This window comes from Ambystoma mexicanum, chromosome 2q, assembly GCF_040938575.1.
Source record: "Ambystoma mexicanum isolate Mex_15411 chromosome 2q, UKY_AmexF1_1, whole genome shotgun sequence".
Lineage (NCBI taxonomy): Eukaryota > Metazoa > Chordata > Amphibia > Caudata > Ambystomatidae > Ambystoma > Ambystoma mexicanum.
The window spans coordinates 445377330-445390112 of NC_090924.1; the positions used below are offsets into that span (position 1 = coordinate 445377330).

Genomic DNA, 12783 nt, shown 5'->3' on the forward strand with positions numbered 1-12783 from the left:
GGTTTTACCTTTATGATTATGTTGTTTTTTGGTTTGTAGAAGTGCAAGGGCTGAGTGGGCAGCAATAGTTGACATCATAGGCAGATGTATTCATTCCGGTTCTGCACGGCAGTGAGTTTGGACCCAGCAGATATTTCAGGGGCCGCCATGTTGTTCCACATGCAAGGATATTGTGGTAAACCAGAAGAAGGAGACAGACCAAATGGTGGCATACTGACAAGAATCTTTTTTAAAGAAAAAGAAAAAGGGCTATATATCCCTAATGAAAGGGGTTGCCCTACTTAATACAAAACTAACTAGGGTGCTTGTCATCAGTAGTGTAGTCCAAATCAGCAGTCGGTCCTCCGTACAAAAACGATCCTATACTGACTAATCCAAAAACACCAAAAGAAAAGAGGTCCAGGAGAATGACTCCCTTCTCCCAGATGGCCTCCGTTAGACTCAATATTCTATCTTCAAATAGTTCTTTGTGATTACATGCACCTGTTTCTTTAGTTCTTTTAAGGGACTCTTCCAACTCTCGGGTCTGCCCTTTCATTCTTTAGAAAAAGTTCCTCTATTTATCAAGATAGGGGGCCTCATTACGACCCAGGCGTTAAGGGTTAACGCCGTCGTTAACAATTAACGCCTGATTCTGATTTTAACGGCTGCTTTTAGCAGCCGTTAAAATCCATGGCGCTAACCTGCCATGATGCTAATTACGCCACCGTAATTTACGGTGGCGTAATTAGCGCCTTCCCCACTCCCATTATGCCCTATGGGGCAAAAATGGGAATGGGGAAGGGAAAATGGGAAATGGGGATTTACCGCCCCACTCACCTTGGAATGGGGCGGTAAATCCGCCATCCACCATGGTGTAAACGTAGTTTACACCATCGTGGTAAAGTTGGCGCAATTAGCGCCTGGGTCGTAATGACCCCCAGGGTCTTGACCCCTACTCCTTTGGTATTCTTGCAGTGTCTCTTTCTTATTTTCTAAACTTGGTTTTGTTATTGACCAATTACAGGGCTGAATGAATTGTGCTTTAAAGTCTTCTTCACTATCTTTACCATATGTCCACTCATGGTGATGAGTGTACTGAGTCTTTCTGTACTCTTCACTTTCTTTACGATATTCACAACCACTAGGACGAATATGAAGAGCTATTTTGTAGTCCTCGCTTTCTTTAAAATAGTCACAACCACTAGGACAAGTATAATGATTCCCTTGGTCCTCTTCACTTTCTATAAGGTATTCACAACCACTGGGACGAGTATGATGAGTCCCTTGGTACTCTTCACTTTCTTTAAGGTATTCACCACCACTGGGACAGGTATGATGAGTCCCTTGGTACTCTTTACTTTCATTAAGGTATGCACAACCACTTGGATGAGTATGATGAGTCCCTTTGTATTCGTCCCAGTTCTGTTACCCGACCGCCGCTCCCGTTATCTTTGTTTTGTCAGGTTGAGCTCACTGGTTCTTTCTGTGGGGCCAGGCTCACTTTGTTAGTCTGAACGCTTCCTGCATCTCTTCCTTCTTCCTGTTTTAATGAGCAGCTCTGCAGAGCCCACTGTGCTATGGTCTCTGCGTCGTTGGGGGACCAGATGGTCCAACTCTTCTGGGTCACGCCACTGCCTCGATGCTCGTTGGGAATACACAGATTAGGTCCATGCTGTCTCTGCTCTTCCTTCCTTGCTCAGTTGACAGAGTACCTAGACTTTCCTGGCTTCCTTCTCGCCCCAGGTTCAAAACTCCCAGGCTTCACCAACATTGTATGTTGGTCCTGCTTTCCTTTTTATTGGGAAGTGATAGGTCATCCCAGCGCAGACCCCATAGTCCTTTGTCTGTCTTCCCTGCGCGTTCTTTATTACTCGCTCAATCTTTTTCTTTCCAGTATGGTTGGCTTCCAACCATTGAGTCATTTTCCTGTCTCACATATTCTTCTTCTCAAGAGTATTTTTGTCTTGCGCATGGTTATTTGGTATGATCTTACAATAACAAACAGTGACTTGTTTGGGATGGTTCTCATGAAGCTCTGATGGTATTAGTGGCTTCTCATAAAGGGGTTTGCGGATTTCCTTGATGGAACGGGGGTCCATGTCCCCAAGAGGGGAGTCTGTCCCTGTCAGGTCCTGCTTGCCACCACCCCTAGGAGACATATTGCATAGCGCCCTCACCTCCCTAACATAACAAGGAAGGGCTCCCTTCTTTGGAGAAGTAACAAGGTCCTGTGAATCGTCACAGTACGCTCAGCTGCACTTGCAGTTATTTTCCATCTGGCAGGAGTCTATATCTTCCTCCAGTCATAGTCTGTTAACATTGCCTTTCTCATGTAAAGCTAATAGCTCAAACAGCTCTTTAAGGGGGTGGGAGGAATGTGGGTGGGCAGTATATCATGTGCCGACAGTGTTTCTTAGATAATATGACCCTAGGTATTTTAAAGGGATGCTTCTGGCAATCTTGTACTGCTATATGCAAACACAGGAAATTAAATGGCATCAAGAGTTGGACTGATTTATAGAGCAAAATGGCAATTGCTTAACTGCTGGCTGAGCCTAGTCAATGTGGCTCGGTTTTGTTTGTGCTATGTGGGTCAATCTGATGAATTATTGCATTTGAAATCTGCTTGATTTGGCTAATGTTACTTGCCCATTGTGCTATGAAATGCGCAATTTGCCACCATACTTCCCCAAAAATGCACATCCAAGAACTATACAAATAGTTTCCCATCACAATTTACAAATTGTGATTTGCAAATGTGTGCCACCTCTTTCTTAGGCCAGGCCCTATATTTGGACAGGTGCACGCAGCTCTGGTTACCATTTGGCAGATGGGGAAAAGGTGCAAGTGAATCTAGGTTACCTGGCTTAAGCCCCGCCCACCTGGTGCCTTCCAGGTTGCTGCTCTTTTTCTGACTTAGCAAACCCCGCCCACCTGGTGCCTTCCTAGTTGCCGCTCTTTTTCCCTACTTAAGGAGCCCTCCAGCCTCCTTTCCTTTGCAGATGGGAAGCAGGTGCAAGTGTATCTAGGTCAACTGGCCTAAGTCCCGCCCACCTGGTGCCTTCCTGGTTGCCGCTCTTTTTCGCTACTTAAGGAGCGCTCCAGCCTCTTTTCCTTTGCAAATTAGGAGCAGGTGCAAGTGGATCTAGGCCACCTGGCCTAAGCTCCTCCCACCTGGTGCCTTCCAGGTTACGCTCTTTTCCCCCACTTAGCAAGCCCTGCCCACCTGGTGCCTTCCTGGTTGCTGCTCTTTTTCCCTACTTAAGGAGCCCTCCAGCCTCTTTTCCTTTGCAGATGCAGGTGCAAGTGGATATAGGTTACCAGGCATAAGCCCAGCCCACCTGGTGCCTTTCAGGTTGCTGCTCTTTTTCCCCACTTAGCAAGCCCTGCCCACCTGGTGCCTTCCTGGTTGCTGCTCCTTTTCCCTACTTAAGGAGCCCTCCAGCCTCTTGTCCTTTGCAAATTGGGAGAAGGTGCAAGTGGTTCAAGGCCACCTGGCCTAAGCTCCGCCCACCTGGTGCCTTCCAGGTTACGCTCTTTTTCCCCACTTAGCAAGCCCCACCCACCTGGTGCCTTCCTGGTTGCTGCTCTTTTTCCCTACTTACCTCCAGCCTCTTTTCCTTTGCAGATGCAGGTGCAAGTGGATCTAGGTCACCTGGCAAAAGCCCTGCCCACCTGGTGCCTTTTAGGTTGCTGCTCTTTGTCCCCACTTAGCAAGCCCTGCCCACCTGGTGCCTTCCTGGTTGCTGCTCCTTTTCCCTACGTAAGGAGATCTCCAGCCTCTTTTCCTTTGCAGATGGGGAGCACGTGCAAGTGGATCTAGGTCACCCGGCCTAAGCCCTGCCCACCTGGTGCCTTTCAGGTTTCTGCTCTTTTTCCCCACTTGGCAAGCCCTGCCCACCTGGTGCCTTCCTGGTTGCTGCTCTTTTTCCCTACCTAAGGAGCCCTCCAGCCTCTTTTCCTTTGCAGATGGGGAGCAGGTGCAAGTGGATTTAGGTCACCTGGCCTAAGCACTGCCCACCTGGTGCATTCCAGGTTGCCACAATTAGCAAGCCCCACCCACCTGGTGCCTTCCTGGTTTCTGCTCTTGTTCCCTACTTAAGGAGCCCTCCAGCCTATTTTCCTTTGCAGATGGGGAGCAGGTGCAAGTGAATCTAGGTCACCTGGCCTAAGCCCTGCCCACCTGGTGCCTTCCAGGTTGCAGCACTTAGCAAGCCCCACCTACATGGTCCCTTCCTGGTTGCTGCTCTTTTTCCCTAATTAAGGAGCCCTCCAGCCTCTTTTCCTTTGCAGATGGGGAGCAGGTGCTAGTGGATCTAAGTCACCTGGCCTAAGCCCTATCCACCTGGTGCCTTCCAGGTTGCAGCACTTAGCAAGCCCCACCTACATGGTCCCTTCCTGGTTGCTGCTCTTTTTCCCTACCTAAGGAGCCCTCCAGCCTCTTTTCCTTTGCAGATGGGGAGCAGGTGCAAGTGGATTTAGGTCACCTGGCCTGAGCACTGCCCACCTGGTGCATTCCAGGGTGCCACAATTAGCAAGCCCCACCCACCTGGTGCCTTCCTGGTTTCTGCTCTTGTTCCCTACTTAAGGAGCCCTCCAGCCGATTTTCCTTTGCAGATGGGGAGCAGATGCAAGTTGATCTAGGTCACCTGGCCTAAGCACCACCCACCTTCTTAGCCCTGCCTCTTCCTTCCTGCTCTTTACTCTTAGACCAAGGGCGTCTCTCGCCCGGGTGTCCGAAGCGAAGAGCAGACAAAGAAAAGGGCAATTCCTGTTTGGACCAGAGGACCCGGGGCCCAACCCCCTGCTCAGACAGCAGGTAAGCATGCACCAACATGTGTTACTCTCTCTGGCCCCACAGGCCATCCCCACCCCCTCTGGTCCCCCTGTGATGTTCCCTTGTGCCCCCCATTCTCGCACACAGGTGTTGCCGGTTTTGCTTGATTCCTTTACCGTGCTCACCCTGCCCCCCTCCAGACTACCTCTGCAAGAGTCTGTCCTGATACATTCTGATTTCACCATCACCGTCTTGTGGCCAATGCTGGATTTGACTTTTATGGACTTCATTGATTCACGGTGCGTCACCCTTTCTTATCTCTCATGCAGGACTTCCTTTGCATCTTGTACTCATGGTGGCCCTGAACATGCTGTTCCCATCTTCATCTTGTATACTGGCTTGCAACATTATGTGTTAGTACTGACTTCTGCATTTGTATTCACTCTCTCCTCTTGCTTCTCCATTCTTTTTGACCGCTTACTCTCTGTTCTCTCCTCCTCTCCCTTTCTCCCTTTTCCTATCTCCTTCCCTTACTTTCTTCTATGCACTTACTCTATCAGAATTGTCGCTGGACCTAGTATGATAGCAACCTTGTCTGTCTCCTCCCCCCTGCCCTTACTTGTTTCCCCCCCAGCACTATCTGAAATGTCAGACCTAGTACGATAGTCGCTTGACTTGTTCCTCCCCACCCTTTCTGCACCCCTCTGCTTCATCTTTTGTTTTTCTCCGGCTCTACCAGAAATGTCGTCAGGCCTAGTATGGTAGTCGCCTATCTGTTTCCGTTTCCTTCCCACTCTCTCCCTCCCTTCCTTATCTATGTCTTAGCTCTTGCACTATCTGAAATGTCGTCAGGACGAGTACGATAGTTAATTTCACATCCTTACTGTTCATGGCCTATAAGAATGTCAATGTCATTGTATTTTCCCTTGTTCCTTCCCTTGCCTTGAAGCACTTTGAAACACATTGTGTATATGCGCGATATAACTAAACTATCATATCATACCATCTTTAAATATAGCTTTTCATGCACAGTCTTTGGCTGTCAGCATTAGAAAACAGCTGTTCTCCATTCATATTGATCTGCAAGGTGATGTTAAGGCATATACTCTTGAAAAGGTCATAGTAATTTCTCATATCCCTGCCTGTCAGTAAGCAGGGATATATGATAATTTGGCAATTCCATGCATATATCATCATATGGAAATGTTACCAACCACTCCTAAATATCAGCACCTGTATTTTTATTATTTTTATTTTATTGGATTTGTGTATAGTGCAAACTCACATCAGAAATTGTTTCACAGCACAAAGGGGAAAAAGCGGGATGGTGCATTCAAACAATCCAGGTACAATAAGGAGTTGGGCACATTCCTATGTAACAACAAACATCTTGCAAACTTCACAAGCATGAATATCCAAAAAACACTTTAAATGCATCATAACAGCAGAGATTGAAGTCTGGGGTGTCCTAATAGGAGGTGATCTCGAACTAAGTCAAAGGGCAAGGTAAAGGTGGCGCAAGTGAGGGCCTTTTCTGAGTTTGCTGATCAGCTCCGGGAGTCTGCTGTAGGTGCCTGGTAAGGCTGCCTTAAACGAGGTTGATTTAAAGGCATTAAGTAATATTTTGAAGTGAAGTTTGGTTCTAAAGGAAAGGAGCAGTTTGTTGCATATTTTGGGGACCAAGGATCTACCCCTGTGCGTTAACTTTTGTATTTGGGGTGGGCCAAAAAGATTTTCACATGATGATATAAGGTCCCTCGCTGGTGAGTAGCGATCTGCAAAATCCAGGTAGTTGGACCAGTTTGTGGAGAGCTCATTGTTTCAAAAATAGTACTTTAAGGTTGATTGGACCTCAAATTTGAGTGCAGGCATGGTGTGGTTCTGCTTGTTAAGATCCTCCAGTGAGGAACAATATTAAAAGGCATGCATATTGCACCCTAACCAGGCCACAAACTCACCACTCCTTCTCATTTCCTGCTTGACGGCCTCCACTCCACCCTGCTGCTCAATGAAATCATAAATCAGCTTTGAAGTCTCGGCATCTGTCAGCTGGTCTTCGCTGATGCCAGCATGAGAGAACAGAGACTTCAGCTCAGGGTCCAAGGCATTGACCTGTGGAGAAATTAGGAGAAAGTATATGTGAGGCTATTTATTTATTTATTAATATACAGGGAAGCACAATGTTATTTTGATCACAAAAAACGCCCAATAGATATCAGACTTGATGGGAAGCAGTGAGCTTCTTACAATGGGGTGAAATCGAGTGACATTTTTACCAGGTTGAAGTGAGGAGTAAATGGAGCAATCACCAGGGACAATACATGGGTGAACTTACATAGATTAAGGACAATCAACATTAGACATTTCTAAGTGCAGCTAGGCGGTAAAGCCAGCTATGTTAGAGATGTAACCATGATGGATGAAGTCTTAGAGTGGAGGTAGAGAAAATGAGGGACAGAGGCAGGTTAGAGGCAAGGGAAAAATAAGACCTTGACGTCAGATGAAAGGTTAAGAGGATAACTCAGAGGCGAGGAGGTAGACTTTCAATTTGGCTTTGAACAAATCTGTATGGACCGTTTCTCTGATGTCCGGGGAAGAGAATTCCATGCAAGTGGAGTAAGAAGAGAGAAAGAGCGGAAGCGAGAGAAAGCACGAGAGGGTGAGGTTCCACAAGGGTAGTCGAGGAGGCATAGCAGAAATTACAAGGCTTGTAGAGGCTTGTAGAGTTGTATAGAGGTGGATATTAGGTACGGTGGTGCCTTAACGTGGATAGATTTGTGAACCAGAAGAAGACATTTAAATCTAGCCCTGTTTTGCATTGTCAGCCAGCCAGCCTGGTGATAGCAAGCGGAAATCGGTATGAAGGGAGTGAGAGAGAGACCTGGTAGTGAAGTGAATGATCTTGTTGACAGGACAGAAAGCGTAGTTGGGGAGAACAAAGAAGATGTTGGCACAGTAGTCCAAGAGCGGTTAAGAGATGGTTGGCGATGTTGAAAAGAAATAGGTGCTTGATTTTCCTAATATTTAGGAGGTTGAGGCGATTGCAGTTTTGGAGTTGAACGTAGAGAAGTTGTGAGGAGACTCATAGTTGACACAGGGGTATCTAGCTGAAGAGGAGTAGGGGAGACTGCCAGGTGGGAACTGGATAGGCAAGGGAGATGAGAGTATTTGTCAGGGATGAAGACCAGCTCTGTTTTCGAAGAGTTTAACATCAGACATAGAGTGCAAAGCCATCCAATAGTTAATGGCAGAGAGACAGTTGGAAATCTTGATAGAGAAATCTGAGGAGTGTTCAGGAAAAGAGAAAAAGTTGGGTGGAATCGCATCTAAACATATGCACCCTGAAAACAAGGGCATACATAGAAATTAGCACCTCCACTTCATGAAAACTTGCTGGATCCCGCGATGAATGCACCACTTCAGCATATTTCAGTTCTCTCCCCCTCTCCAGTGAAAGTATAGCAGATACATTAAAAGGTTATTTCTAAAGGTCTGAAAGATAAGGAAACACTATAAAAAAGATGGCTATGGCATGGTCTCACCAACAAGCTCCCCCTTTTCCTTCGGTGGCTGCATGCTGACCTCTGGGCTGATAGAGACCCCTACCATGTGTGAATAAAGCACAGAACAGCACCCAATCTGGTCTGCTGAACATCTGCCAATGTTCCCATAAGACTGTTCGAAAGGTGTATGTTTACTGCCCATTGTCGTGAGGGAGAACAGGCCATTAGCACACATGAATACTGGCCTTTACTTAGTGTTAAGTTCAAGAAAGGGTGAGGAGGTAGGGAAAGGGGATGTGACCACAAACAGAATATTGTCTCCTTGACAACATCCAGTACAGCAGTAGTGTTTCTCCCCCTCTGCCCAAGTGTTCTCTCTAAGAGTGATCTGGTCTCTGTGGCTCAGCTATCCCAAACAAATACACACAAAACCCCACACTTTATTATATACTTCATCTTGTTGACAACCCTCATTCCATTCACTCTCCTTGAATCACAGTGGGTTTTGTGACAAATCTGGGCTATTCATCCTTTCATCCTTGGTGGAGCCACCCCCTTTGAGGCTAGGGAGGTCAGACCGCTAAGCAAACCCCTCCCTAGGGGTCCGAGATAGTGGGACCTCACTAGGAGTAACTCCCCTCTAGGGAGGCGACAAGGTCTCCCATATTTATAAGGAACTCCCCATCAAGAATACACTGTCCCGATGTATGGGAATAGAAAAGGTGGATGTTACTTCAAATAGTGACATTGCTTCCACCTCTTTGGCTTCAGGTAATGCTGTATTCCCCTTGAACTCTACATTCAAAGTGCAACGACACGCCCCTTTCAAATACTGCAGCATAAAGAGACGAGGAACCTTGAATGGAGGAGAAAGAATCCTATGCAGAGGCAAGCCTCTGATGTGAAAATGTCCTGGAGGGGCAGAAACGCGCTGCACTGCGGAGCCAGCTGTAGTGTGAAGGAAGAGAGGGAGCAAGGAAGGACGCCGGAAGGTCGGCACTAGAGAGGCAACCCAGCCACGATCAGGATGGAGACAGAAGGACTGTCTCTCCTGGTGGCCTAACCATGCTGAAGCCGTGGTGGGTCTGCTGCCTGCACAATGATGCCGAAACCAGGGTCACCTGGAGGACTGACTCCTCTGCTCTGAATACAAGGAATGAGATTGCTGAGACGCACAGAGCCCAGAAAAAGGCGCTGACGAGAGGAGAACGAGCAAAAATCACTACGCTGAGACGCTGGAGAAGACCTGATGGTAACAGAGGCACCAGGGTTGTCCAGGGCAGAGGGAGATGAGTGGAAGGAAGACAGTGGAGGTTCAAACAAGTAAAACCAAAGCCAAGAGGCGAACAACCAAACTGGTGGAAAAGGGATGGAGGGAACATCCCTCTGTTAAAAGGATATACACATTTGGATTTATATCAAGACATTTCCTAAGGAAGTTAAAGGTGGAGTTGAGTCTTATTTGGTGAACTCACATTGAACTTTTTATTTGGAACTAAGAATAATATCCTGAGAGATATTACCGAAACCTGGGCCGGACAAAGCCTGAGCCAGAAGCCTATTGCTCTCGTTTAATTTGTGTTGTTTTTTTCACAGTAGTAGGGCCAGATAACAATTGGGTTTTTGGACTGAGGACTACTTTATTTTTGTACAATAGACGAGCACCCTTAACTTAGTTTTGTAGGCAGGGAAATGCCTCTTAGCAGTAGGGATAGTTGGGCATTTTCATGTTTAGTTTATTAACACACTTGAAATGTCCTCCTTTAGTTTGACTCCTTCTACTGGTTCGCCACAATTTTCACATCCAGACTGGAAAGCACCTCCCCGGAGGAACACCAAGGCAGTAACCAGTGTGAGGGGTCAGAAATGTGAAATAGACACAAAGGTAATGTTTTCTCAAGGTTTGCCATTTATTAAATGAAAAAGGGTGAGATAAACGCCTATCTTTCCCTATCCTAACAAGGATGTCCCTACCTAGCAAACTAAACTAAAGAAAGATGACCTAGTGTCCAAAGGTCTCTGACCTTCACACTAATACATACAACAAAATAACACATGGAATATTTGTCTGTTTTCAATTCATCACAATAGAATATAAATTCAAACGTATAGGTTTTTCAAAGTACTCCTTGTGACCAGGGTTGGATTCCCTTTCCCTGGATCAATGCAGGAATACCTTTTGAGTAGTTCTGATTCAACAAAGATCATTCAGTTCTACACAAAAGATATTTTCCTTCAAATGCGACCTTCCACTTCTTAAAGTAAATGTCTCTTTCATAAACACTTGTTCCACAAATCACAGCAATGGGTGTCTTTCTCAATATCTTTCTTGGTAAAGCAAAAATGTTTTTCTCTCAAAGCATACGTTCATAAATCAAAGCAATTATCAGCATGTCACATTTCTTCTTGAAATGGAATACTTTTGTAAGGATAACAAAGCAACTACTTCTGGTAATGCCACACTTGTGCTCTTGAAGTTAAAATACTTTTGTCAGGATAGCACAACAACTACTTCTGGAAATGCCACCTTTGTTCTTCAAATGAAATACTGTTAACAAGTTATTTTAATTATATCACTCTGCCACAAAAACATCAACTTTTCTGATCTACTCACCTGCCAGGACTAACTACTATTGGCCCCTTTCCTGGTTTACGCGCCTGCCAGGATGTAAGCGCCTACAACTGTAATTATGTTTTGTGGCAATATTTGTTCCAAGATTCTTAAAAACAGTATCCTTTGTGGGGATTGTTGAACAATGTCTGCTCTTTTTATATCTTTTTATAGTCTTTTGACTCATGGTATTGCGGGTAACATGTCTCCCCCAGTTGGTGTCCCAGATAAGGGGAGTTGCGCCCTTGTTGCCTTTCTTCTGCTAATTTATAGCATTTTGGCTGTTGGCAATGTGGGCTATAGATTTCCACCAGTTGGTGTCCCCAAAAAGGGTAATTGCACCCTTGTTGCCTTTCTTCTGCTCTTTTACAGCCTCTTGGCTGTTGGCAATACGGGATGCAGGTTTCACTCAATCGGTGTCCCATATAAGGGCAATTGCGCCCTTGTATTGCTTTATTTGTTCGGTATTCAAAAGTAGTGGTTTCTGCTAAATGCTCTATTCAGAGCGCCCGGGGTTACCTTTAGCTTTAGGGCAACCCACCAATCTTCTTTGGCTTCTCCTTTTTCCTTGCTGGTGCTGCAGTGGAACTTCTACCTTCTTTCTGCTTTCTGTCGGCTCCCGCGTACCTCACGCGGTCTGCACAGCTTCTTCCCAGAGCTCTGACAGCTCCGGCGGTCCTCTTGCACACTGAAGCATTGCTCATCGGGTTGGGAGCACATCTCCTTCTCAGCTGGGATTTTCTTTCAGATACTGCTTCGCGCTGCTCTTATTCTGCCAGGTCACCGGCATTCACCTCTCACGTCGGCATCATCTGGCGCTCTTCTGTCTACTTCTGCGATCAACCCAGCATTCTGGTCTGCCTCTGCCACTCCTTCAGCGTCCTCCTCCTCTGCTTCTCCCAGCTGGTACTCATTCCTGTGTTTAAATGTCCTGCTCTGGTGTTGTGGTCTATAACAAGTAGATCGCACATTCTGGTTAAAGGCATTGTTGATCCTTACTAACTCTGGGTCCCTCTTCTTCATCCCAGTACCAAGGGCATTATGGATCCTATGAATTTTGATGTTCAATTCTTTTGGATTGCTTTGTGTAATTAGCATTGTCAGAGTTAAGGAAATGTGTATAAAACGTTTGTGTTTTAACATTGGGTTTCAAACCACTATTTAAGACATGATCATGACAATAACAGGATGTTGCATTTAATTCTTAAACCTCAAAAGTATACACCTTATTCTGATTAGATGACTTTTCACAACATGTTCTTTTGGTATTTTCATAGGAGGAATTTGTACAATGACATTGGCTGCCTTCCCCTGGCCACATGGGAGGAGATCTCAGGCTGGGGTCTAGTGATGACTCTACAGGATTCATCACACCAATGTACGCGATTGTTCCAGGGAACCTGGTGAAGCCAGGGTGAGAGAGAAAGATCTGAAATCAGAAAAATATCCTTAATATCCTGCTCACCCTCCAACTTTGAATTAGAGTAAAGCATGCTGTGACAGTGCATCTGCTACCACATTCCTCTTGCCTGTGATGTGCACTACCCCAAAGTCTAAACTTTTCAGGGTGGTTACCCAGTTCACAATTCTATGTGAAACCCCCAGCCAGTCCTTTCCGGCAATACATTGCTACTAGTGGCTTATGATCCCTATCTATGGTATGCTTTCTGCTCCAGAATAAGTTGTGAATTTAGCTATCACCCACTGTGACAAATCCAGGGAATGTGTTCCTTCTCCCCAAGGGGAGTCACCCCTTTTGGCCTAGGGTGGCGAGCCCACTATGCTTAACACTTCCTAGGGCAGTGATCTTCAAGATTATTTGGCCTGGGCCACCCCTGAGCAAAATGTGGGTAGGCCACACCCCCCAAATGCCAAATGGACAGTAAGTCCAAATGACTATGAACTATTGC

At 46.1% G+C, this 12783-nt stretch overlaps 1 protein-coding gene across 2 annotated transcripts in view; it reads right to left on the reverse strand.

The window, feature by feature from the left end:
* The window catches only part of WAS (WASP actin nucleation promoting factor), a 372670-nt gene that overhangs the window by 96283 nt on the left and 263604 nt on the right, over nucleotides 1-12783 (reverse strand). For both annotated transcript variants that reach the window (XM_069647523.1, XM_069647524.1), the window contains one exon: nucleotides 6718-6871. In XM_069647523.1, coding sequence (XP_069503624.1) covers nucleotides 6718-6871 — 154 coding nt within the window. The remainder of the gene's footprint in view (nucleotides 1-6717; nucleotides 6872-12783) is intronic.